The sequence below is a fragment of the Protopterus annectens genome, chromosome 9.part0 (assembly GCF_019279795.1).
Source record: "Protopterus annectens isolate FY-2018-M chromosome 9.part0, PAN1.0, whole genome shotgun sequence".
Classification (NCBI taxonomy): Eukaryota; Metazoa; Chordata; order Ceratodontiformes; family Protopteridae; genus Protopterus; species Protopterus annectens.
Genome location: NC_056743.1, coordinates 1,260,867,489 through 1,260,894,866, shown reverse-complemented (window position 1 = coordinate 1,260,894,866; position 27,378 = coordinate 1,260,867,489). Strand labels below are relative to the sequence as shown.

Sequence of the window (27,378 nt, the reverse complement as noted above, 5' to 3'; positions counted from 1 at the left end):
AAAGTAGCAAGAGCTATCACCAGGCGTAGGGAGCCTGTAACAAGGAAGGTAACACGAGATCCTGTAGAGGTATTAGAAATATTTTGGAAATTTTATGAAAGTCTGTATAAAGCCAAGAAATATGGAAATCAAGAAAAGATACAAATGGAAATGTTTATTAAAGAATTAAATGTGTCAAGGTTAGAGCTAGATGGGACTTAAATCACTAATGGTTAGGCTAGGAGAAGAAGAGATACAAATTGTGATGTATAACCAAGCTAGGAGAGAAAAAGCAAAGATCTGAAAGGTTTTGTTTAACAGTATTTTAAGGGTAGGAGAAGTACCAACATCCTGGAAGAAAGCGGTGGTAGTGGTAATACCTAAAAAGGGTAAAGATCCATCAGATCCAGCTTCATACAGGCTCATTTCAATACAACACCATGACTATAAAGTGTTAATGTCTATAATGGCTAAAAGAATGGCAAAAGTAATGACAAAATTGATAAATATAGATCAGTGTGGTTTTGTGGAGGGAAGCCAAATATTTGACAACATTAACAGAACATTGATGATCCAGAGGTCAGCAGAATGTAAGGAAAATACCATTGTTGTTGGTGGGTCTTGACGCAAAGAAAGCATTTGACAGAGTAAGCTGGGACTTTATGAGCAGAGCAATATAAGCATTTGCATTTCCTGAAAATATGATAAGTTTGATTAGGTGGCTATATGAGGGATCAGAGGTAAAAATTTAAAGTGGGTGGGATCCTCTCTAATAATTTCTGCTTGAGCACAGGAACTAGGCAGGGGTATCCTCTTTTCTTTTGTTATTCACATTACATTTAGAACCATTGGCAAAGAAAATAAAGGACTCAAATTCAAGGGTATAACTGTTATGGTAGTCAAGAAAAGCTGACATTATTTGAAGATGATGTTATTTTATACCTGACAAAACCAGAAAGAAACATTACAATGTTGTGGAACATTTTGAGAGAGTTTTAAATCTTTTTGGGATACAAAATGAATGAGGGTAAAATAAAGGCAATAGCAGTAAATTATGTACCCACATACAAATTGGTTCAGCAATATCCAAATTTATGAGGACATGATAAAATGAAGCATTCAGGAGTATAGATTAAAAATTATTCTGGTGTGGCAGCTAAGGATACATGGGAAGAGACTAAACAAAAAATAATACAAAAACTGAGAAAATTGGAAGCTTTGTTATATGGATATTGATAGCAAGATACAAGCAGTTAAAATGTTTTTAGTTCCATTAATCTTGTACAGAGGTCAGGCTTATGTTTATCAACCAGAGGAGAAGTTGTGGACAGAAATTAATAAAGAACTGAAGGACTTTATTTGGGAGGGGAAGATGGCAAGAGTAAAGCGGAATAAGCTCATTCTTTCAGTAGAACAGGGCAGATTAGGATTACCCGATTTGAAGGAGTATTACAGAGGTACACAATTAAGGCTCTTATATACAGCACAAGCAGAAAATTAGAAGTTATGTACCTACCATAACGTTCCATGTTAGTTGTCTTCTCTCACCTTCTTTCTTGCTGGATGGGTTCAGAGCCAATCCTCGGCTCCGACTCGGCACTTGCTAAGCTCGAGAATCACTTTTACCAGCTCGAGGCAGCCCTATATCCCATGATGCAAGGCGGTAATTACCCAGATCTCGTTTGGTATCTAGAGGAAAACTGCCCGCAATCTTTCCACAAGGAAAGAAGAATTAACCTGAGAAGACTGTAAGGGGAACCAGGTAACAGAGATCCAGAGCTAACTGGTGTCCAAGGGAGAACAATCTCCCAGAGAAAAAGGGAAAAATCAAGGTCTGTCCAGGCTAGGGGGACAGGAGAGAGGGACTCAAGAAAGAAGGCGAGAGAAGACAACTAACATGGAACGTTATGGTAGGTACATAACTTCTAAAATGTTAAGTTGTCAATCTCGCCTTCATTCTTGCTGGATGGGACCGCGTCCCTAGCACCCCTAGCCTGAGAGGATCAATGGAACAGACTCTTGAGAACTGTGGAACCAAAACTTGCCCTGTTCCTGGTGGCCAAATCCAATTTGTAATGAGAAACGAAGGTATGAGGAGTGGCCCAAGTGGCTGCTGCACAAATAGTGTCCAAGGGTAGTCTAGCCTGAAAGGCTGCAGATGTGGCTAGACCTCTAGTAGAATGCGCTTTAGGTTTTGAGATCAGTTGTTTGCCCCTAAGGTAATAAATATCAGAAATGGTGGAAGATAGCCATCTGGATAAGGTTACTTTAGAAACAGGAAGATCTTTCCTATTTTCATCATAAGAAAGAAAAAGTTGATCAGATTTCTTAAATTGCTTTGTTCTGTCCAAATAATATCTGAGTTGGCGATGAACATCTAGGCAATGCAGTTTTTGTTCTGCCCTGTTAGAATGATTGGGAAAAAATACAGAAAGGTCAATGGATTGATTTAAATTTGTTTTAGAAGCAACCTTGGGCAAAAAGGATGGATTGGTTCTTAAGGATACTCTATCCTTGTGGAAGACCAAGTAAGGGGGACGAACACAGAGGGCATGTAGTTTCGACACTCTCCTAGCCGAAGTAATAGCAACTAGAAAGAGTGTCTTCCAAGAAAGAAATTTTAATGAGCATGTAGCAGCCGGTTCGAAAGGGGGAAGTATCAAGGATGTCAGCACTAAATTTAGGTCCCACTGTGGTGGAGGATCTCTAACATGGGGTTTAAGTAGGAACACTCCTTTGAGAAAGGCTTTACAAAGTTTGTGAGACATAATATTCTGGTCTGCAAATCCGACATGGAAATTAGAGATTGCTGCCAACTGGACTTTAACTGTGGAAGAAGAAGAACCGGAGTGAAATATTTCAGCAAGAAAGTCCAAGATCGATTGAATAGGGGCAGTAAAAGGGTCTATGTTCTTAGACTTTGCCCAAAAAGAGAAACGTTTCCATTTGCTAGAGTAAATCCTCCTGGTAGAGGACTTTAGAGAAGCTACTATGATATCTCTAACGGGGTTAGAGATCATAGGAAGCCTGGCTAAGGAAGGAAGTGGAGCAACCAAGCAGTGAGGTTGAGGGAACAAATTGATCGGTGCAGTTGACCCGACTGGTGGGTCAGAAGATCTGGAACTGGATCCAGATGCCAAGGCTGCACCATGAGATGGTGATGAAGGAACGGGAACCCAATTTGTTGAGGCCAGTAAGGGGCAATGAGAATCATTTTGGCTCTCAAGACGGTAGCTTTCTGGAGTACTTGTGGTATCAACGGAAAGGTGGGAAAAGCATAAAGAAGTTCCCAGGGCCAATCTTGGGTAAGAGCGTCTCTGGGGGGATGGCCCGGAAGTGGAAAGAGAGAAGTCTGGGCATTTGCTGTTTTGGGGTGTAGCAAAAAGGTCACAACATGGGCGGCCCCACTTCTGAAAAATCTCCACTATGGATTGCTTGAGAGACCACTCGTGAGGCATGAGTATAGCTCTGCTCAATCTGTCCGCTATAATGTTGGTTTTCCTGGGGATATGCGTTGCTACCAGAAACCGATGAGAGGAGAGCGCCCATTGCCAAAGTCTGAGAGCTTCTTGACACAAGGGATAGGACTTGGTTCCGCCCTGCTTGTTGATGTACCACACCACGGACATGTTGTCCGTGTGAACTGCAATAGTTCCTAAGGGAAGAAAATCGTTGAGGGCTTGCAACGTTAAAAGCACTGCTCTCATCTCTAGGACATTTATGTGCAGGTGGTATTCGAACGGTTGCCACGTGCCATGAACCATCCTACCCTGATAATGCCCCCCCACCCGATCAGGGAGGCATCCAAAGTGACCATGGCTACCGGGGCCAGAGGGACAAATGGTCTGCCCTGATGGACTATGGGAGAAGAATTCCACCAGGATAGACGGCTCTTGCAGGTCTGTCTCACCAGGATCTTGTGACGCATGGGAAGCTGCTGGAAGGACCATTGGGTGAACAACATCCATTGTAGTAGACGCATGTAAAAACGGGCCAGAGGAAGAAGTGTGATGGCAGCCGCCATGAGGCCCAACACCTTCAGGACCAACCTGGCTTGTACCTTTCTGCTGGATAGGATGATCTGAACGTGGTTTTGGATATCTAGAACTCTTTGACTTGTTAGGTTTGCTGACATCCGAATAGTGTCTAGATCTGTGCCTATAAAGGTAATAGATTGGCAGGGCAATAAGGAAGACTTTTCAAAGTTGACCGAAATTCCTAACTGACCGCAGAGACGTAGAGTATAATCTCTGGCTTGGAGAAGTTGATGCCTGGTGGTGGCTGAGAGGAGCCAGTCATCGAGATACGGAAACACCTGGAATCCTTGACGTCTCAGGTGAGCCGTGACCACTGCCATGCATTTGGTAAACACTCTGGGGGCTGTAGTGAGACCAAAGGGCAGGGCTCTGAACTGAAAATGACTGGTCCCCAGCCGAAAGCGGAGGAACCTTCTGGAGCGTCTGTGGATTTTTATGTGATAGTACGCATCTTGAAGGTCTATGGAGCACATCCAGTTGTTTTTGCCCAGAAAGGGCAAAATCGATTGAAGTGTGACCATCCAAAATCTTGTCTTTTTGACAGACTTGTTCAGCCTGCTGAGGTCTAATATTGGTCTCCAGTCTCCCGTCTTTTTGGGAACCAAAAAGAACCTTGAGTAGATTCCAGACTCTAATTGATCTGTTGGAACTGGCTGGATGGCCCTTTTTTTTAGAAGCTTTGATACCTCTAGCTTCGCAATTTCCCTTAGACCGGGTGGAACATCTGGAAGGGAACCTTTTTGAGGGAAGGGGCTTTCCTCGAAAGGGATCTTGTAACCCTCGGAAATGATCAACTGTACCCATTCGTCTTGAGAGAGGGAAAGCCAGGCTTCTGGGTACAGCGACAATCTCCCCCCCAACTGCCTCCAAGGGTGGGCAATCGGGCAACACCTCAGGGATGCTGGAAGGGCTTGTCAGAGAGGGGCTCTCTGCTGCCCTGGTTCTGCGGACCTCCTCTGCCCCTAGGGCGGCGTCTATTGTTATTACCCCCTCTGCCTCTGGGGGTAAACTGACCACGTGCATCAGGCGTGACTCCCTGAGATTTTTGGAACCACATTTTCCCTCCCTTCTGACCTTTGGGGTAAGGTCTAGAAGGGGTGGAGAAACGGACTCCTACAGCAAAAAGAGTCTTGCCGTCTTGCTCGCACCTGGTCAATGTGTCCTTCACCTGAGGCCCAAACAAAGTAGTGCCATCAAAGGGAGAATTTGTGAAGGACGCCTTAAAGGGGTCTGCGAAATTGCAAAGCCGCATCCAGGACTGACGCCTAAGAGCCACTCCTGTGCCTGTGGCTCTACTCGCCCCATCGGCTGCATAAGAAATGAGCCGTGGTAGTTGAATCTCTTGAAAAGAGTAAAAAAAGTTCATTTACCAGGAGCTGGTAAAAAAGGTGACCTCATGAGCGAAGCGGCAAACGAGATCTGGGTAATTACCGCCTTGCATCATGGGATATAGAGCTGCCTCGAGCTGGTAAAAGTGATTCTCGAGCTTAGCAAGTGCCGAGTCGGAGCCGAGGATCGGCTCCGAACCCATCCAGCAAGAATGAAGGTGAGATTGACAACTTAACATCTATAATTCAAAGTGGAAATGGATGATAATGAAACAGGGAGGAAGCTCAAGAAACAAGGAGAGACTGGAATTTTGGATGCAAACCTTTAATAAGAATAACAATAATCAAATCAGACTATTATATCTAAAAAGTAGCAAAAGTATCCCAAGAACTCAGCCAACATGGGAATGGAGAAATGAGATTCTGCCAACAGGGGTGACTGCAATTAGGGATATAGACAATAGGCAAGACAGGGCTGGAATTTATTGGAGAAAACTGGCAGAGGAACCAAGGTACTGCGAGCAAAATAACTAGAGAGGGAAAGATGAAAGAATGGGAAGAAGCTAAGAATTTATTTGGACCACAGGTTAGAGATTGCCTTCCCAGTCAGGCATTGATGTCAGAGTACACCCAAAGAGAAAAAAATAGGGGATCCAAAAAGAAAGACCGGCAATGAGATGATAGAATCTCGAACAGAGCTGCCATTAAAAACGAATAATTAGTACAGATATAAAATACTGCATGACAACTATGATAATCAATCACAGAGGTTAGAAAGGATTGGGGAGAGAGATTGGATAAGCAATTCACAAAGAAACAATGGGAGAAAATATGCATGTGTTCCAAATATGCAACAAAATCTAGAAGATTTAGGATTTTTGCTTGAAAATGTTTACATAGATATTTTTATATCCCAAGTGGACTACAGGGAATTTTTCCTTGGGTAGACAGCAAATGTTGGAGGTGTGATGGGGAAGAAAGAGGTAATTGGGAACATATCTTCTGGGAGTGGGTGAGCTGGCAGACCAAGGATTACCTGCAGGATGGACTGTCGCAGATGCTGGGTGGCCATATTGGTGTGACAAGGGAGATGATTTTTCTGAGCTATTATACAGAATCAGAACTGCCTACACATGGCAAGGCCTTGCTGTATCTAAATATGGTGGCTGCCAAAAAAGCAATTACTAGAAAATGGACATCAAAAAATCAACCAACTATACTAGAAGTAGCGAATATAGTAACAGAGAAAAAAACAACTGGAATTGAGATCTTCAGAACTGGACAGAAGCAAACTTCATAGGAAAAATGGGAAATGTGGGAACAACGCATATAAGGGAGGAATGAGGCTTAAAAGAAGGCAGGACTTAAATGAGCTATGTAATGTTTGACTGAAAAGGACTGGATGGTAGACTACAAGTGATGTATAATGTTTGCAGCTGGGAGTGTTTCAGTATGGTTTGTGATGTAAAGTGCTTGCAACTAGGATTTTGTCGGTGTGGATTGTTTTCATTTATATAAATGTACGATTGCCTATGTCATAAGTAATATAAAGATGTTTCTTGTTTAAAGAAAGAAAAGGGGCAGGAATTGAATAATTTATGGAATGTTGCTTAGGTTATATGATATATAGCAATATATGTGAAGTATAACGTTTGTAAATGTGAACTTAATATAGTTTGATAGCTTTTATATAAATGTAAAGTTGCCTATGTCAGAAATAACTTAACAAAGGTGTTTAAAAAAATTGGGGCCAACAGGGTTAATAATGGTAGCAGCAGCTTCTCCGGGGATAAGGACAACATTCGGACTTAACAGGGAAGACTTCCATATCCTGTCTCCCATGACCACAAACAGTGGCTTTCCCTTGCCAAATGAGGGGGCCCAAACATCTGCAGAAGATACAGCTAACTCACGGTCTACAGTGTGCTACACCAGAAAAATCCGGAGTAAAACATGAGTGGTCTGAGAAACCAGTTTTGGCCACAGCAGCATCACCCACTTGCAGCTAAGGCAGATTGCTAGTCTGCTGTGGTAGCAAAGGCTCTTTGCTTAACTTTTTCTATTTGTGGCTGGAAGGACTGACAGTGGTACTACTAGTCTGGTCCATGGTTAAGATAAAAATGGTGCCTCTTTCGTGGGGAAACCAAGAAGCACAGGCCAGTAACATTTCAAAGTCTCCAAACATCATGTTTGTTCCCAGTTAAAGTAGTAAAAATCACTTTAATACACTATGCCAGCAAAGGAAAATACCAGAAAAAGTAAAAAAAACTTTTTTCAAAGGGAAAAATGGTATTAAAATGGAACTTTTAAAAGGACAGTAAATAAGTGTGCTCCTGTTTCAAAGTACAGTGAAGTCTTGTGACAATCTGCTAAAACACAAACTCCAAAATTAAAAACGACCATCAGGAAAGTAAATTTAAATAATAAATATTAAAAGTGAAAGGTTTTGCCCCAAAGGGAATTTACCAGCCCAGGAATGGAACAGCACAATCCATCAGTCGATCCTCGGAAGTCCCCAGTGGAGTGTTCGCTTTGGCAGCAAGAAATTTCAAAGGCTTGACCTTCATACCTTTTTAGACAGCTCAGCTCGAGCTGCCTAAATGAGTGTGTGGCAGATGCCCTGAAGCGTTAGAAGCTGGCCAACTGTGATATCCTTCGCAGGAAATAAACCATTACAGCTTAGGCGACTGTAGTAGTGATCAATATGATGAACATATATTAGGTGCCACCAACTGAAAATGGATAACCAGCTCACTGGCTATGGTAATCTCAGGCTTACAAGATAAGGGAAAAAAAAAGCTTTCTGCTCATCAGCATTTCTACTGATGGCTCCTTAGATTTTCTTTAGGTGGCACACTTCCAGAACAGTCTCCTTACTTCTCCATGTTTGCTGGCAAAACCTGCACAAATGTGGCCAGCAACTGAAAAATTATAGTTTTCTATTTAACAAAGAAAATAAATAAATAAATACTTGCAATGTGACTTTGTATAAGGCATACTCTAGGAAACAGACTCAGTTTCATTGAAAATTTCACTAGCAAAGGTAACAAAATAATTACTTCCCTAACAGGGCATTTATCTTTTCAGAGATTTCTTAAGAAAGGAAGCTCTGAATTGCATCCAGACTATATGATTACGAGTTTCTTCAAAATAATGTGCATACACCAACGACAAAAAAAAAAAAAAAAAATGACGATGGCATGAGCTGACTGTCTTTTTTATTCAGGTTGCAAATATGTGCCCTTCTGTAGGAAAGATTCGGTCCACAGTGTTCTGGAAGTTAGGCCAGTTAGACAGACAATCCACCTGCAGCAAATTCCTACTTCAAAGGAATTCTACTGCAACACTGATCCATACCAACATCATACACATTTACTAAAGGTATGCAAGCAGTCTGGAAAAAAAAGAGTAATAAGAGAGAATGAAGGGTGATTAGAAAAGAAAGATACGCATTGCCTAAAGCCAAGGTAAAATATGAATCTACAACAATCATACTACTAATATTTCAAGGACATGCAGATACTACAGGTATATCAAACAGTAGAAAAGGAATGGAAATATGATGCTATATGATAAGCAAAGGTATTAAAAGACAGACGTGTATTCTATCAGGTATAAAAGACACTGTAGAAAAGACTGAAATTAATGCAGTGAAGGACTAACAAGCTGGAGATACGTGCAGGGTGTCAAGCTACACTATACAGATTATTAGATGCAGGAAAAATAATGACAATAGACTCAAAAGCAAAAAGTTGTAGCTATGTCTATGGATGTCTGATTTTTTCAAATTGTTACACACATACACACACACACACACACACACACACACACACACACACACACACACACACACACACACACACACAAAACCTATTTTCTGGAGACTCTTATTCGCTGGACTCTCATCCACAGACAGTCCTTCATCTGCCTCTCTAATGCCCAATTAAACATCAAGGCTCCTAAAGCAGCATAACTGGTGTCACTTACTGCTGGCAGAGGGAAAGCTTAAGGGTAATAATCATACACAGTACCAGACATCAGAGGATATTTACTTCTACTTAATCATAAAAGGCCTCTGTACTACAAGACCACCTTGAAGGTGCACATTACCACATGTTACTGTATTACCATGGTGTCAGACATTAAAGATGCTTTTTATGCAGCAAACAGCTATGCCTTATGTACCCATCAAAGGGCAATGCTCTATGGATCAATCCTTTAACCTTCCACTGAGATATCTGTACAAGGTGCCAGTCACTGGAACTCACATCCAGACTAAATGCATAAAGATAAAAGGGTATCAATGTGGATGTTATGACAGGCTGTAAAGCTATCATACTGTCTCACCCTGTGAGAGAATACTTTTAGCAACTAACTGTGCGGGATCAGTTCTGAACACTGTAATGGAATTATAGTATTTTAATTTCCACATAAGCCACATTGCTATAAAATGCAGTGAAATTCCAGGGCTGGCATTCACAGACAAATAATTCTCATATCTAATACTATGAAGTGCAATATGATCAGCGAAGCAATAATGAAACAATAAGCCAACAAATATTAATAATAAATCTGCTATGACATGCAGAAGACCACAAGACAATCCCAAAACACTAAAAACTAAGGAATGAGTGTATGTGTGTTTTGTCTTCTTTTTTACTGTATAAAACTATTATGTCTTTTCTGGGGTCAAATGATAACTAGAACATTCTGATTTTTTTCTGCTTAACACACGCAGACCATGGTTTTGTACTGCCCATGCTCCATCCTATAGTCTCTGTAGTACTTTTCACACCATGTGCAAAACACCAGTGAGAAAGTGGTAAGAAAACACATAAATACAATAATGTCTAGAGTAAAACATACGTGAAGAAAAAAAAAAATTTAAAGAAATGCCACTCTAGGCACAGAACACATGCAGCTCTCACCCACTGACCTCATAATCAATGAATTTATTACAGTCCTCCAGGTACATGTCCTCCTTCTTAGGTGGTTGATCTCGAGTGGCAAGTGCAAGGCATCTTAGGGCGTCTCTCCCAGAACCCCATTCCCTGATGACAGACATGATGTGGTCACGTACTCCCGAAGTAAGAGGGTATGTCTGTGTACCAACACGGACACTGTGACAGCGTTCCAAAATGCCTTCTGGGGCTCCCTGTTAAGAAACAAAGCTTTACAAATCAGTGGACTACATCTGTTTAGTACTACAGTCCTGACAAAAGTACTCCATCTTACATCTGAACATGCTCATCCTTTCTTCTTAATAGTGCTCCTGCTGCCTTGCTTATTATAATTAACAATGCTCTGTCCAACTACAGGTTCACAACATATACTACCAAGCCCTCATCACTTCACTGGCAAGGCCCAACACTCTGATATCCCAACATGAGATATGTGTGTGTGTGTGTGTGTGTGTGTGTGTGTGTGTTGCTGCTGGCAGCTCAGGTTCATAGGCAAGTAATAGGCCAGTGCCTTAAGGGCCATTTTAAGCCTAGCCAGTTTACCTTTTTGTGCTTAAATTAACCTATCACATTTGGTTAGACATTGGCCTAACCTATCCCACTATCAATAATTATATATTACCCCTAATGAGAATAAATGGGTTCATACCATAGATAATTTGAGAGGATTCATACTGAGATAAAGCATTTAGTAGATGCCTCTGTCCATTAGTAGTACAGGGAGCAGTCCTGGGGTAAATTTGCTGTTAACCATCCATAGATCTAAGTTGTTTCTGAATATGGACAAGAATGAACTTTGTTTTCTGTGGGTCGGGAGTCTGCCCCAGAGCAGCAGTATATCCTGCAAGACATACCTGCCCCTCGAAACTGTTCCATTGATGTTGCAGAAGATAATTAGATCCTTAGACTGAATATTTCTGATGACATCTGACTTGTTGATGTGCAGTAAATCCATCAGCAATGGGTCGGAGGATGCCTTGTATGCCAGACACAGGTCAGCTCTTAGCAGTATGTACGATACTGCATATAGTGATAGGGCTTTGAGTCAGCCAGGGCTGGACTTATTTGGCCCAATATAGCCCAGCACCAAGCTATGACAAAGTCGTTATGCCTCATGCAGTCCAGGGATTTGTCTGAGATACTGCAGGTACTTTCCTACTTGTAACTGTGCTCCCTAGTACTTACACATCTTGCAAGTATTGAAGATAACATTTCCTGTCATGCACTAGGTGGCTACACTAGTTGCTAGTTTAGCATCATTAGTAATTGAACACCTACTATATGACTTGCTGTGTTAGCTGCTCACACTCTCTTGGTGGTCAGAGGTTGTTATTAAGTGTTCAACTGGGTTTTCACCCAAAACAAGTTGGATTAGACATTTGATTTATGTACTGGTGCTCTTACTAACATACAGTTTATGACTGGTTGCCAATGAATACAATTACAAGAAATAACTGTGGAATAGTTAGACAATATGAAAAGAAACATTAGTAATCCTGAAAAAGTAGATACTGTGATGTGTGATAATATCTGATCACCAAATCCTGTGGCAGAATTACCAATTCAACAGTATGGCAGGAAATGCTTGGTGCAGTCACAGACAGAAGCACAATAATTCCAGAGAAGTGAAACATGAGGTATGCTTGTATGTGTTTAGTACTGGGAGGCAGAGGTGGACAGAAAATTATTCACTTGACAGAATGTGGGAAATCAGAACCAGAAAAGTTTCTCCAATAAATGACTGTTCTCCTGAATGAAAGAGCATCCACTTTCCAAGCAGTCAGCCTGGACACTGGACAATTGATGGAAGTAAAGAGAAAGATTCTTTTGTTTGTCCACATAGTGTAGATGATGAAGAAGTTCTTCTTGTCACCCATCCATGAATGATTGCCCAGCAGAGGTAAAAGCTGTGTAAACGCAACATTTTTGAACTTGGAATGTCCAGATAAGTGTTGAGGATAGATAAAAGAACTGACCCTGTGGCAGCCACACATCTCCAACACAATCCACAACAGAGGAGGCCAGCAAAGGCCTATGTAAAACAAAAAAAACCTAAGCCTTTTCTCTCTTGGAATCAGAGAAATGACTTCCTCCCACTTAAATGCTCCCTCATGGAATGGAGGGTCTTGAAAAGGAAAAAACCTCAGGAGGAGAAGCAGAAGGAGAGAATCATCCACATCAGAATCAGAATAAGGAGAATCAGCCTGATTCATAAATGCAGTGTAAAGGAAGTCACATAAAACAATGGGGGGCAGAAACTTGACTGGATTGGGAAGGAGATTTTTGTAGGGATGGGAAGTACATTATCAAAACCTGAATCAAAACCTGAACAAACTGTATGGGTTTTGCATGTTCTCCCTACATCCATGTAGGTTTCCTGAAAGTATTCTGATTTCTACTGCTCACCAAAATAAGATGCGTAGTGACTACTCTAAATATCTCCACATGTATTGTCCTTCTGACTTCGGATATGGCTGGAAGTAGCTGCATGTATTAGTCCACTTATCCAGTTTAACAAGTGATTAAATAAAAATAAACTTTCAGAAATAGTTGCAAGTGGGTGATGTATGAGCAATGCCATTTCTAAGGAAAGGCCTAAGATTACTACTATTATTACTGTTGTTGAGCATTCTGGGAAGTTCAGCAGTTTCATGTGGTGGTGTTGGAAAACTCTGACTGTAACAAGGTATGAGAATTAACTGGGTGAGGAACTCCAACCATTCAGAACAAGTGCATAGAAGAAAAGGGTAATATGAGATGAGAATGCAGGTTAGAAAATTTTCATACTTTTTGTCCACACCCCTTCCTTTCCAAAACCATTAAGTACAGTCCTACTGACTCTTTTGTCCACTAATTCCTGACATCCAAGGTCACTGGATGCTGGAGTGTGGGGAGTATTTAACATATAAAGATTGTTTTTATTAATTTAAAATTTGTTAACCATGGTAGAGTAATGATCCATGCAGACCACTGTGAGTCTCAGTACTGGGAAATAAAAAAAAAAAAAAAAAACAGGATGCAATCAGTATTAATACAATTATGGCAATCTAAATGCAAGCAAGTACAGAGGTATTTCATTATGTTCATTTATGCTACATATTATCCTAATCATATCTGGATGTGATTCAGGAATTCAGTCAGTAAAATTGTTGAGAAAAGAACCTACACTTATCAAAACATCATACAGTTTTATATCAGTATTGAGAAAATAATACACAAAGAACAAAAGCATTTAGAGAATACACGATTGCTGGTCATGGGATGTGAAGGAGAGTAAGGCACGAGTCAAATGAGTGGAAGAATGGAGAGAAGAGCAACAGAAAAGAGAGAAAGAATAAAAACTGGTGGGGGTGACAAGGGTAAGAGTGCAGTCACCTCCTTCCCAGGTTCATAGTACTGCGAGAGTTTGGAAACACATTTACTGGTAAGTCAGGGTGCACCCACTTGGTGAAGCACCATGTAGAGAACAGACCCAAGTGGTTTACCAAACAGACCCCTTACAATGTGCCTAAGTTAAGCAGTCACAGAAAGGAACTACAGAAGAAGTTGGACTGGGGGGGGGGGGCGGTTTAGGGGGGCAATCTAGGAATACAGCAGTTAATGTCTGCTTTGACATATTCCATGGCCAAATAAAATCTAATAAATAAACATCGCTTTATTTTAATATGCAGTTGTAGCATATATTTATGGCATTTAATCAGAAATATTATCAAGTCCAGGAAGTCTGCAATTTGAGGAAGGGTTGGGGTGTTGGGGGGGGTCAGCTGAGGGACCCATACCAAAATGGTCCATATTAGGCCCCACATTTCCCAATTCTGGCCCTGGAGTCAGTCCATGTAGAACTTGTTGTTTAAGCTTGTAGCCTTTTAGTATGCTATATCTTTGGGTGTTTCAATTGTTCCATGTGTCTGGACAGATACATGCCAAAGGAAGCATTACATTCAATGACTTGACCTAATAAGGGCTGAGTAAAGGTGGATAATGACATCCCTAGTTCAAGACACCATCCCTTTGTTTATAAACTATGCAATATACAAACACAATTTGGTCTTGCTTTCAAATTAGATTTTTATGCTGATTGTTCCAGTCATGACCTTGTCTATTTAGCTGTATGTGATCTGTGCAATTGCTATTATGTTAGCAAGACAAACTAGAGTTTAAGAGATCGCATATGTGAGCATATGTATTCTATTAGTAAGGGTGATATGAAAAATACACTGTGTAAGCATGTTATTAATGCAGGCAATTGTTATTCCTTTAAATTCATGGTGTTAGAATTTGTTTAGAGAGGGCATCAGGGGAGGAGACATCCAAACTAAGAGAGTGTCTCGAGATAAAATGGATGTTAATACTGCAATCAGACAAAGGGAGTGTTTAAATGAACATGTTCCTTTAAAGCCTCTTCTGAGGTCACGTGCTTTAGCCCAGTAACTCTGAAAGTATTTAAATGGCTGTTTTTTTAATGTTTTAGTAGATCTGATGAAGCACCTTGTATGGTGTGAAATCACTCATCTTTCTTTTTGGCAAATAAAAGTTTTAAACGAGTCCTGCCATGTTTAACTGGTTCTTCCTGTTGTTTTTGTAGTGCTTTATTTGTTCCACCAGTTTTTATCAGTTTCTGCTGGATTTAGTTTTCACATTTTGGTCAAAAGTTAGGTTACTGTCCACACAAGCTCCATATCCAGAAAAAGTGGGTCAACTCTTAGGGTGTATTGTCAATGTGGTAGCTCCCTGGGAGAGATGACTTCCAAAAGGATACAATAATGCATTTTTGGCATTTAGTTTCAGTCCATGACTTTGGCACCAGTTATTTATTTAGGACAAACGTTCCTGCAGGATGGCCAAGTCCGTCGTGGATTCAATGACTGCTCTTAGCTTGCAGTCGTCTGCAAATGTAGTCATCCAGAGCCTCTGGTATTAGCTTTTACTTCAGAAAAGTAGATTCCAAACAGGAGAAAACCCAGCACAGAATGCTGCGGGACTCCACTGGTAACTTGCTTCTTAACACAGTTTTGATTTCTTACATCCTATCTCTGAGCCAGATGGCAATCCAGAGGGTGACATAGGGGTTTATTCCAAGTTTACTTAGTGTTTCTTCTATTCCTGCATGCGGAACTGTGTCTAAAGCTTTGGCCATTTTTGGTCAGCATGAGCTGCATTTGGATGTGTGTGTGTGTGTGTGTGTGTGTGGGGGGGGGGTCTGTGTATACAGGCAAACAGTATGCCTCAATATGTTCCTGCTGGCCATGGGTCCACAACTAGCCTAGTTTACTAGAAGTCAACCTTAGGCTGAATTCAGCAGCTGAAAGTGTCTGGATATCTTGTCCAGGGGTTGCATTCAGTATTAATGAGGAAGATACGCAAAGTGTGATGGAATATTCATTCTTGCATTCAGGGATAAGGAAGATTAACTTGGACTTATATATACCAACTTCAAGATCGCTATACCTCAGAGAAAAAGGAATTTTCAAAGAAATATCATCTCAGACTTAGTACAAGTCCAATCTTTCTGCCATTCATCATCAGCAGCCCCTTTTTCCCATGTTTTCTACACGGGGTCGGGGTTTCGTGTTAACTGTCACCAACTCTCTAGATTCAGTGACACGCTCCTGCCTTCTTCAACACTCATTCCTGACTGTTGATCTTATTTCACACAATCCATCCACCTCGTTGCTGGACGTCCCTGCTTCTTCTTACCTTCTTCCTATCTGTCTCAAATATTCCTCACCAGACTGTCTTCTGCTTTTCTGCATGTGTCCAAAAGTACAGTTTTGTACCTACCATAAATGTAGATGTTCGAGGATCCACATTGCTGCAGTCCTTACTATTGGGTAGTCCGCTGTCCAGTCGGCCCGAATACCAGAGTATATGGGCGCCGGTCAGGCGCATTAGACTGACGCCAGTACGTCAGGGTACTAATGCGCATGACCGACGTCATATCCTCAGTCTTTTCTTGCCCCAGATGTCAGAAGACCCTAAAAAGACAAGGCCCAAAATACCTGCACCAAAAATATGTACAATATATACAAAAATATATACAAAAATATCAGCATATAACCTCACCTACACAACCACCCCTAAACAGAGAGGGAAGGAGGGAATTGGACTGCAGCAATGTGGATCCTCGAACATCTACATTTATGGTAGGTACAAAACTGTACTATGTTCTTCGCTCCACATTGCTGCAGTCCTTACTATTGGGTAGAATCCCAAAGCAGAGGTAAGGGAGGCTGGCAAATCATAAAGAAGTAGGAGCTGACAACATGCCTTGCAAAACAGCTGTGGCAAAACCAGCCCTAGACTTAGAGTAGATAGGAAGGTGATAATGCTTGGAGAAAGTATGCACTGAACTCCAAGTAGCTGCCTCCAAAATATCCTTAGTTGCCACCCCCCTTAGAAATGCTGTTGAAGTGGCAGTAGCCCTAGTGGAATGAGGCCTAATCCCAGCTGGAATCTCCTTGCCATGATGGGAATAACAAAATGCAATGCAAAACCCAATCCACCTAGAAATAGTTTGTTTTGACACAGGCTTGCCCTGAACTCAAAGCAAAAGAAACAAACAACTGCTGAGACTGCCTAAAATCCTTAGTCCTGCTTAAATAATAACGCAATTGCCTGTGTACATCTAAAGTGTGCAAAATCTTTTCCCCTTTATTTTGGGGGTCTGCATAAAAGTAGGCAAATGAATAGTTTGGTTTAAAGCCACACTAGAAACCACCTTAGGCATAAAGGAAGGATTAGTACGTAATGATACCCTATCCTTATGGAAAATCAAAAGGGCTCTACTGCCATAAGGGCCTGCAACTCAGACACCCTTCTTGCAGAAGTAATAGCCAACAGAAAAGCAGTCTTCCATGACAAGTATTTCAATTCAGCAGTAGCCGCAGGCTCAAAAGGTTGTAGAGTAAGTTTTTCCAACACAAAATTGAGATCCCAAGCAGGAGTAGGAGCTCACGTGGGGTCTTATATTCTTTGCCCTCTAAGAAACTGCTTGAACAAAGGATGCGAAAACAATGGTGGGTCACAATCATAGTGAGCTGAAATTGCTGCAGCATGAATCTTAATGGAAGAGAAGGACAAACCTTTGTCCAATAACTCAGTAAGATATTGAAGAGCCACACTCAAATTAGGCTCAGAAATCTCCAAATTCTTTGCTGTACTCCAAAATAAAAATCTCTTCCATTTTTCTGCGTACACTTTCCTTGTACTAGGTCTTCTAGCTTCCATAATCACATTTAAAACTTGTTGAGGAAGTTGAGACCTGCTGTGTTTCAACACAGAATATGCCAGGCTGTTAGATGAAGAGAGTGAAGCTTGACATTGAGCAGATGACCGTCCTTCTGAGATAACAGATGAGGAATCAAAGGTAAAGGCCATGGAGGCTTCCTTACCAGACTCCTTAGTAGTGGGTACCAGTGTTGCCGAGGCCAATCTGGAGCTATCAAAATCATCCTTGGCTTGTCTTGTCTGACTTTTAATAGCACCTTTGGAAGAAGAGGCAGAGGTGGAAAGGCATACACATGAAGGTTTTTCCAACTGAAAGACAGAGCATCCACTTTCCAAGCTGTGTGATGAAACCCTTTGTGCAAAACTTTGGCAGCTGGTGGTTTAGTGGAGAAGCGAACAGATCTATGTCTGGAGTTCCCCATGACACTGTCAATTTCTGAAATACATGAAGATCCAGTTTCCACTCGTGGGGATCCATGATTTGTCTGCTTAACACATCTGCTAAGGAGTTCTGTGCTCGGCAGAAACCTTGCCTGAAGAGTTAGTTGCAAGCTTAGCGCAGTCTCCCATAAAATCATTGCTTGCCTGCATAGAGGATAAGAATGTGTTCCCCTTGCTTGTTGATGTACCACATGACAGTTGTGTTGTCTGTTAGAATCAACACCTGCCCTGGAAGAAGTAACTCCTTGAAAGCCATTAATGCAAACTGGACTGCTAACATCTCCTTCATGTTGATATGTAGATGCTGTAGTCTGGCAGGCCACTTGTCTTGTATCCACTTTCCATTCAGATGAGCTCCCCAAGCAATGTCCGAGGCATCTGTCGTTAAAATCTGACTCGCCTCTGGCCGGGTCACAGAGAGTCCCTTGTTTAGGTGACATTCCTGAGCCCACCACAAAATTCTTTTGAAGGCAAGGTATTATTTGAATGACAGTGTCCAAATCCTGGCAGTGCTGTGTCCATACATTTTGAGATACCATTGTAGCTTCCTCATATGCAGTTTGGCATTGGGAAGCACCAGAATACAAGATGCCATGAACCCTAATGCTTGAAGGACTGTCCTTGCAGTCAGCACGGACTGATGAGATAGTTGATGGAAGTAAAGTGATAGACTCTTGTTTGTCCGGGGTTAAAAGGCCATCTGGGCTGCTGTATTCAGTCTCACACCCAGAAAGCACATGTCTTGAGAGGGTACTAGACTGGACTTTATTTCGCTCACAGAATACCCTAGGCATCTTAGCACTGCTATAACATATTCCAGATGCTGTAGAAGGTCTTCCTTTTCTTGAGCCAGAATCAGGCAGTCGCCCAAGTAAGGATAGATTTGAATTCCTTTTAGCCTGAAGTAAGCTATCACTGGAGCCAGAACCTTTGTGAATACTCTGGGCAGTAGATAAGCCAAAGGGCAATGCAGAGAACTGATAATGAGAATTTCCAGCTCGAAAACGCAGATACTTCCTGCAACTCAGTCTTATAGGCACATGAAGGTAAGCTTCCTTGAGATCTAAAGTTACCATCCAGTGATCTTTGCCCAGCAGAGGTAAAAGCTGTTGTAACGTCAACATCTTGAACTTGGGAATGTCCAGATAAGTGTTGAGGATAGATAAATCCAAAATTGGTCTCCACGTGTTCCCCTTCTTTGGTACTAGGAACAGGCGAGAATAAAATCCTAGGCCCCTTTCTGATACAGGGACTGGCTGAATGGCCCCTATTTGGAGTAACTGAGAAATTTGCTTGTGAGCCTCTTTCCTTTGTAGAGGAGGAACGCCTGGCATGCCTTTGAAAGGGGCAATGTATGGAAATAAAACCTGTAACCGTGGTGAATGATATCCAACACCCATCTGTCGTGAGTAATTAAATCCCAATTTTCCTTGAAAAGAGACAGTCTTCCTCCCAAAGGAGCTGCCAGACGAGAATCTACTGGCAGCTGAAAAGGCAGGTCATTGGGTCTGTTTGAAAGGACTGACCCTGCCCTCACCAGAAGTCTGAGCAGGTGAACTCCCTGTTCTAGGCCTAAAAGAACCTTGAGCTCTACCCCTACCACGTCTAGACCTACCCCTAGACTGGGAATCATAAGCAGGATATGTCCATCCCTTAGTAGGCCAATTTCTACTAAACTTCGGTGGCTGCACCTGCAAAAATCTTTAACAGTTTGCATAGACTTAGCTTTGTCCTCCATTTTCTTTAAAACTGCTTCCACAGGAACCAAACAACACATCAGACTGTAAAGGAGCATCCAAAATCCTTGTCTTAACATGCTCAGCTAAATTCTGATCCCTCAACCAGGCATGCCTGCGAAGAACAGAACTAGTGGCAGCCACCCTCGAGGAGGCCTGTACAGCATCAAAACCACATTGCAAAGAATGCTTACCTACTTGTTCAGACACATGAACTAAATCCAGCAACTCTTTACACTCAATACCTTCCGCCAAAGCATCCACCTTAGATTTCAGTTGTGAAAGGAGATAATTTTGATATTTAAGCATGTGAAACTGACAATTCAGCACCCTCATGGCTAAAGTGGAAGAAGTATACACTTTCTTTCCCCATCTATCCAAAGCCCTTGCCTCTTTATCAGTGGGAACAGGGTTTTTAACCACAGAGGCCTTAACACCTTTAGGTCCCTGAGAAACAGTTTCCGGGTCTGCCCTAGGACTCTTAAAAAGATACTTATGAGCTTCAGGCACCCTATAGTACCGATCAGGTTTAACAGGAGCAGGAGGCAAAGAATCAGGGTTCAGGGAAGCCTCTGCAAAAACATCTTCCACCACATTCAACACAGGAGGTATAGCTAAGGGCCTATGCTGGGGCAAAACAAGAATTCCCTAAGCCTTTTCCTGAATCAGAGTAATCCTGGCCTTCCCATTTAAAGTGCTCCCTCATGGAATGCAGAGTCTCTGAAAATGAGAAATCCTCAGGAGGAGAAGCTGTAGGAGTGGAATCATCCACATAAGAATCAGAATAAGGAGGATACTCCTGCAAATCTTCCGCAGAAGACTCAGAAGCCTCTGAACACTGTTCAAAACTATCAAACTCCGGTTCCACTCTAGGCCTCTTATCAGGAGGGGGCATAGAACCTCTAATCATAGTAATCAAATCTTCTGCCATTTTAAGCATATGTTTCTTAGGCACAGAACCTGAAATGCTAGGAGAAGCCCCCACTGAAGCTGAACTTGGCCTACCTCTCAAAGAAGTTTTGGCAACAGAAGGAAAGGCCCTAACTACCTTGGGAAGAGAGGGAAGAACAGTCACCTGAGAAGCCCCCTCAGCCTGGCCTACCTCCTGAGAAGGCACATCCTGTAACAGTAAAGTCTCTGCCTGAGACTCCACAAAGAAACTCCTGGCAAAACCTCTGGCTCCACTGAGCCTTCTAAAGAACCGACGTCCGGGACTGCCGGTTCATCAACCCTAGGCTTCGCTGTTTTGTCCTTGCGCTTCTTGGACGAAGCGGGCGTCGGAGCATCCAACGGCATTTTATAATTGCAACGCTTCCCAAACACTAACCTGGCACAGTCTAACCGTCTCTTAATAGTGCGTTTGTTAAACCTAGCACAAGAGCGGCATCCAACAACGCCGTGCTCAGGCCTAAACAAGGTATACACAAGGTATGGTAATCCCTATGAGGTATCTGTTTCCCACAAGAAATACAGTTATTCACTTTTTCTGACATCCGGTTAAATACTGAGGCAAGAATAAACCAAAATGTTCCCAACGGGGTACTTAGCCAACTCCGATTCGGTCTGAAACTCCGGCTTCGGAAATATTTCAGAACGCCAACCTGCACTCGCAAAACTGCTTCTGCATCGGACCATGCGGCAAAAAAGACTGAGGATATGACGTCGGTCATGCGCATTAGTACCCTGACGCTGACGCAGTCTAATGCGCCCTGACCGACGTCAGCCATATACTCTGGTATTCGGGCCGACTGGACAGCGGACTACCCAATAGTAAGGACTGCAGCAATGTGGAACGAAGAACATCCACTGTAACTGGTTCTCTTTGATCTCTTCTGCAATTGGAGCTACTTTGGCTTCTGCTCTTATGTCCTCATTTCTTTGTCTGTCCCACAGTGTGCATCCCATCACCCTTCCCAGGCACTTCATTTCCATCACCTCTAGCTTCTTCAAATGTTCTGCCTTTACTGCCCAAGTTTCTGTACCATACAGTAGTACTGTCGCACCACTGCCTTGTACACCTTACTTTTCAGTTTCTTTGGCATTCTTCTGTCACAGACTATACTTGACACTCTAAGCCAGTTGGCTTGCAGCCCCTCTGATTCTAGCTTTGACCTCTTCATTCAGACTTCCCTTCTCCTCAACCACCCCTCCCAGATACTTGAAGCTGTTTACCTGTTCTACTATCTTCTTTTCTATCTCTATTCTCAGCTTTATCTGATTTCCACAATTTGCTGCAATTACCACGGTCTTCCCTGTTCTTAGTTTCATTCCATGTGCCTTCAGTTTTGCATTTTATTCTCCTATTCTTTGCTGAAGTTCTAGCTCAGAGTTTGCCTGTAATGCCACATCATCTGCATACAGCAACTTTGTTGATCTGTCCCCTCCGACCCACTTGCTAATGTAGTCCATCACCAGTATGAACAGCAGTGGGCTGAGAGTTGAACCCTAGTGCACACCCACTCCCCACTGGGAACCCCTATGTGAGGCCGAACACGGTTTGCACTCGAGTCATTGGGTCCTTGTACATAGCCTGCACTAATTCTTCCAATGTTTCTGAGACTTCAATCCACCACAGTACTGCCCAGATCAGCTTACTTGGGACCTTGTCATATGCTTTCTCCAAGTCTAGGAATGCCCAAGTTGGACTCTGTCCTCATCTCTAGCTTCTGCTCAAGTATCTGTCTCACTGCAAACATCAGGTCAATTATGCTGCATGGTGATCTGAATCTGAACTGCTCTGCATATCAGTTTATCAATCACTTTCTCCAGAACTTTCATGGAATGTGATAGGAGCTTGATGCCTATGTACTGTCTACAGTTGTGGATGCCCCTTTTGCTCTTGTACACTGGCACAAGCATGCTTATTCTCCAATCATCTGGGATACGCCTTTCTCTCCACACTGCTATTAGCACCCTCAAGAGTCATTTCTCCCTTATCTCACCCAGCATCTTTATCATATCTGCTGTGACCTCATCTGAGCCTGCTGCTTTCCCTGACTTCATCTTCCTTCGTGCTGTTCTTGCTTCTTCTAGGGTGGGCTCCTCTTCTTCTCCCATTGTAGACTGTTTCTGGGGCAGTATAGCTTCTGTGGGGTTTTCTTCACTCAGAAGCTGCTGGAAATACTCCTTCCATCTGCCTTTAATGTCTTGTGGACTGGTGAGCAGGTTGTTCCTGGTATACCTTATGAAGGGTTTCTGACTATCTTCTTTATCTTTCTGTCTTTACCTTGCAACCTGATATAGCTTCTTTGCAGCTTAAGGAGTCACTTTCCAGAAGCTGGTAGAGTGCATCTGATGCCCTTTCTTAGCTTCTCTGTTAGCCAACCAGTAGCCCTTCCTAACCTGGTCAGTCTTTTCTATCTCCCACTTCTTCCTGTACTCCTCCTTTCTTTTGATGACTTCCTGGACTTATGCATTCCACCACCAGCTTTCCTTATGTACCTTATTTCCGTACCTGGCTCAGCCACATATCTTTTCTGTAGTCATAATACATGCTACTGTAGGCACTGCCATTCTTGTTCAACTCCACCTATTTTCTCCTCTTCATGGGGTGCTAGAGCCTTGAGTAAATCCTTGAACTGCTGAATTTTCTCTCCATTCAACTTCCAGGTCTTCAGCATGGTTTCTGTTGACATTAGAGCATTCTCTGACCACTGCTTGCAGCTGACTGTGGCAACTAGTGGTTTATGCTGTGGGCCAACCTTTTCACTGGGGATGACTTTGCAATCATGGATTCTACCCCAGTGCCTTTTTCTTACTAGGAGGAAGTCTACCAGAGTTGCATATTGGCTACTCTTGTATGTGATTTTGTGACGGTCTCTCTTTCTGAAGCATGTGCTGACTACTATCAAGCCATTTGCCAGACAGAAGTCTAGAATGGCTTCTCCATCTTTACTTCTGTTGCCCCACTCATGTGGACCCAGGCAGTCCTCATATCCTGTTCTGTCTGCCCCGATATGTGCATTCAAGTCAACTATTAGCAACACCAGTTCAGGTTGTCCTGCTTTATCTAGTAGGTTCTGCAAATACTGTCTGAATGTACTCTTTTCCTCACTATCACAACCCTGCTGTGGGGCATAGGCTGAGATTATGAATACTGCCCTATCATTTCACTGGAGTTCAGTGAGACCAGATGGCATAATGGTTAAGGTCTTCGCCTCCCATGCACAAGGTTCGATCCTGACTTCCGACCAATGCCTGTGTGGAGTTTGTATGTTCTCCCTGGGTCTTCATGGGGTTTCTCCCATTTTCAAAAAACATGCCGAGTGTTTCTACCTCAAACTCACCAATGAATGGAGCTGTGGATAGCAGCACAGACTCTACATAGTGCCCTACAGGAAGAAGAGTTGTACAGACCAACCATTTTGGGCATCTACTGTTGTGCTCAGTATCCTCAAGATAGGAAAACACGGATCACAGAATGCGCACTGTGACAGGGTAAAATATGGCTCTAGGTGATTCAGTCATGTTAACTAATGTCCAATCTTTCTGTCATTTAGTCTCCATATTTCAGGACTCACTCTAGTGGGCCCAGACATTTTAAATGGTTACCCATACCAACTGTTAACTACAAAATTCCTAGAAACCTAACAACTTACTAATTCTTTTTTTATAAAAATGTACTCTGACATCTACAGTAACGCATCAAAACTTTATGCAGTCTGATATATCTAAATAACCCAATGCAGTCTCTAGTAATGTAACACAAACTATAGGCAGCAATATTGCTGTGCTCATGTCACTCATGTGCTTTCCAATGCTCCTAGAGTTTTATGTACATACGAATGTGCAAAGAGTCTTCGTGTCTCATATGCCTCAAAACTTGTTCATTATTCTACAGTCACTAATGCCAGATCCACAGCACATTTCTCACAGGTAACACCAATCTCTCAAAGGTAAAACACTCCATAAAAAGCAGTTCCCGGACACACCAAAATTTACTGTGAAATGACATGATTGTGTCTGCACAGAAAGCAAAAGAGCTTGTGGAAATAAAACCTGCACCCAATGAATACACCAAAGCCTATTTTTTGCTTGTTATGCCAATACATAACTAAACCTATATACAACATAAAATCTGTAGCTAATAAACAGCAGATTTGTAAATCCAGATTAACTCATCTGGATGCATGAACACCAATGCTACAATCACCAATACCTCTACAAGGCTGTTTTACTGAGACAGACCTTACACCATACAGCTCTACCAAAAAGTGCATAACACAGCAGTGTGTTCTCACCTTGACAAACATCTTGCTGCCATAAGCAGAACGGGAGGGTTTGTTGGGGGAGCAAAGCACTGACATAGACTTCCGATCACGTGAGAATTCCAGTGTCAACTCCTTTTTCATCAAGTGTTTAATCATCTGAAACAAAGCAGAACATTAACTTGTCATACAGCTATCCTCTCTAGAATGCAGGGAATGAGACAACTGCAGAGTGTAGAATTAGTGACAATTTTCAAAAAATTAAATGTAGTAGGTTCTCGACAGCATTAGCTTTATATACCATAAACATACAACATACTCAAATTATCAGATGCTCCTGTAAACAGCTATTCACAGTGGGCATGCCACTGGGATAATTCCTCCTCTGTCACTATTATTTCAGCTATTTGTTCTATCCTATTTAGGGTCATATGCACCTATTGTTAATGCACACCATGACACCAAGCATGAGTAAGACAGCATGTTTAGCCCCTGCTCTTGTCGGTCAGCCCACTACTATTTTGTTAGGCAACCTGTAAATCAAACACATAGTACAAAAATATATACACAGAACTCCAAAAGCAGTCATCGGATGGAGGGGAAACCAGTCGAGGGTGTGTGTGTGTGTGGGGGGGGGGGGGGAATAAAGAGCCTCCAAATAAGTACATGTATATTATACTGGATATCAGGACTTCTTGTGGCATAAGCCATAAGATGGTCAAAAGGTGAAGGCTCAAAAGACAGAGTCATGATGCACTACCATGCCAAAGAAGGCATAGCTTCTACACACACTGTGTATGCAATAATGCTTGGTAAAGGTATGAGTCAGTGACACTGTAGTCATGCCACACACATCCACAACAGATGCAGTTTTGAAGAAAGAACTGGCACTTGGCAGCAGCATGTATTAACAAGCAGTGAGCCATCTGAGGACAAGAGACAATGTAGTTAGGAATCCACACAGAGTGGTATTGACTAGATATGCCAAGCCCCTCTGCCCCAGTAACAAAGCAGATGAACAGCTGCTTCATCTCACAGAATTGATGCACCAATTTTAGAAGAAAAGGAGTTTGAAGTACATATCCAGAATAAGAGGGTCCTTCTACCCAGTTCCTACCCCTGGAAAGTAAACAAGTAGATGGGTTGACCATTTTAAAAAATGCTGACATACTTTTTTTGGAGAGGAAATGTAGATCAGTCCTACTGGACACACTGTCCTTGTGAAAGCCAAACCTGATTCTCTGCAAATGAGGGCCTGAAGCTTACGTAGTTCAGCAAGCAAAGGTGATGACCATCAATAAAATGAGGGACTGGCAAGTTCATCAACCATAAAAATTCCAAGTACCAACAATGAAAAACATTCTTCAAAGGAAAATGGATGTACAGAAGCTCTTTCAGTAACAGTTTCATCATCAAATTCTGAGCCACAACCTTGCTCTCCACAAAGTCACAATCAGCAGAAATGCTTAAAACTCGTACCCTGCCTGTGGAATAACTGGCATTCAGATCATACAAGTAGTCCAATATAACCTGCATGCTCATCAGTGAAGGTATCATACTCTTATCTTCAAACTGGAAAATCTTATTCAGTTAATGCAAAATACTTAAGCTGAGTCAATGGCTTCTTGATGCAGTTAATCCCAGACAGAAGGTACTACAGAATTAAAAATCCAGATTACAGGCCAAGGCCTAAAGTGGAGCCTGCTGCCACCACAACCATGGGAGATTTTATGGCTTGTACCATGAGGGTTTCTTGTAATGTCAGCAGCCTGCAAGTCTTAAACCATACCCTACCTGGTCCAAAAGGAGCAGATTGGATGAGGCTTGCTCATCCCTCCCTGAAATTTGCAAGTAGAACCACAATCAGATGAAACGGTGGGAAGGGTTACAAGAACCTCCCCTGACATGCAAGACAGAACTCATCTATCATCAAGTTTCTCCTTACTTTGTTGCATTAAGCAGAAGTAGGAAAATATCACATTCTCTTCTGTGCCAAACAGGTTGATCTCAATGGTTATCCACGGCTAGAAGTCACTGCTCAAACAAGATTCCTGAAGCCTGTGCTCCAAAACAGGACTGGAGGAGTGTCTTATGGTGTGTGATAACATGACCACTTCTCCCAGAGCATGACTGGTTAAGAAGCAATGTCACTGCCACCTCTGCAATTTGTTCTCTGTATAGGGGGTGTAAGCCTATGCTTTCTAAATAATAAGGATGACATGAGAAGCTCGATTTTGAACCAGAACAGTATAGGTTTGCATCAGCTGTTAGTCTACAGGCTTAGGACAAGTACTGCCCGAAGATCCAGCTGGTTTATGTGCAGCTCAGTTCTCTTGTGGGATCTATATCCCCAAACTATGAAAGACAAAAGTTATGTACTCACCATAACGTTCCATCTGAGTAGGTAACTTCATTTGTCAGCAACCTGTGGGTATCGGATCCAACCTGGATCCAAGCCGGCA

General features: G+C 42.3%; 1 protein-coding gene across 2 annotated transcripts in view; it reads right to left on the bottom strand.

Moving 5' to 3' along the window:
- The window catches only part of LOC122811983 (sarcoplasmic/endoplasmic reticulum calcium ATPase 2-like), a 1,984,788-nt gene that overhangs the window by 824,831 nt on the left and 1,132,579 nt on the right, over nt 1-27,378 (bottom strand). For both annotated transcript variants that reach the window (XM_044084186.1, XM_044084187.1), the window contains exons 13-14: nt 24,950-25,075; nt 10,281-10,499 (exon numbers count right to left, since the gene is read on the bottom strand). In XM_044084186.1, coding sequence (XP_043940121.1) covers nt 10,281-10,499; nt 24,950-25,075 — 345 coding nt within the window. The remainder of the gene's footprint in view (nt 1-10,280; nt 10,500-24,949; nt 25,076-27,378) is intronic.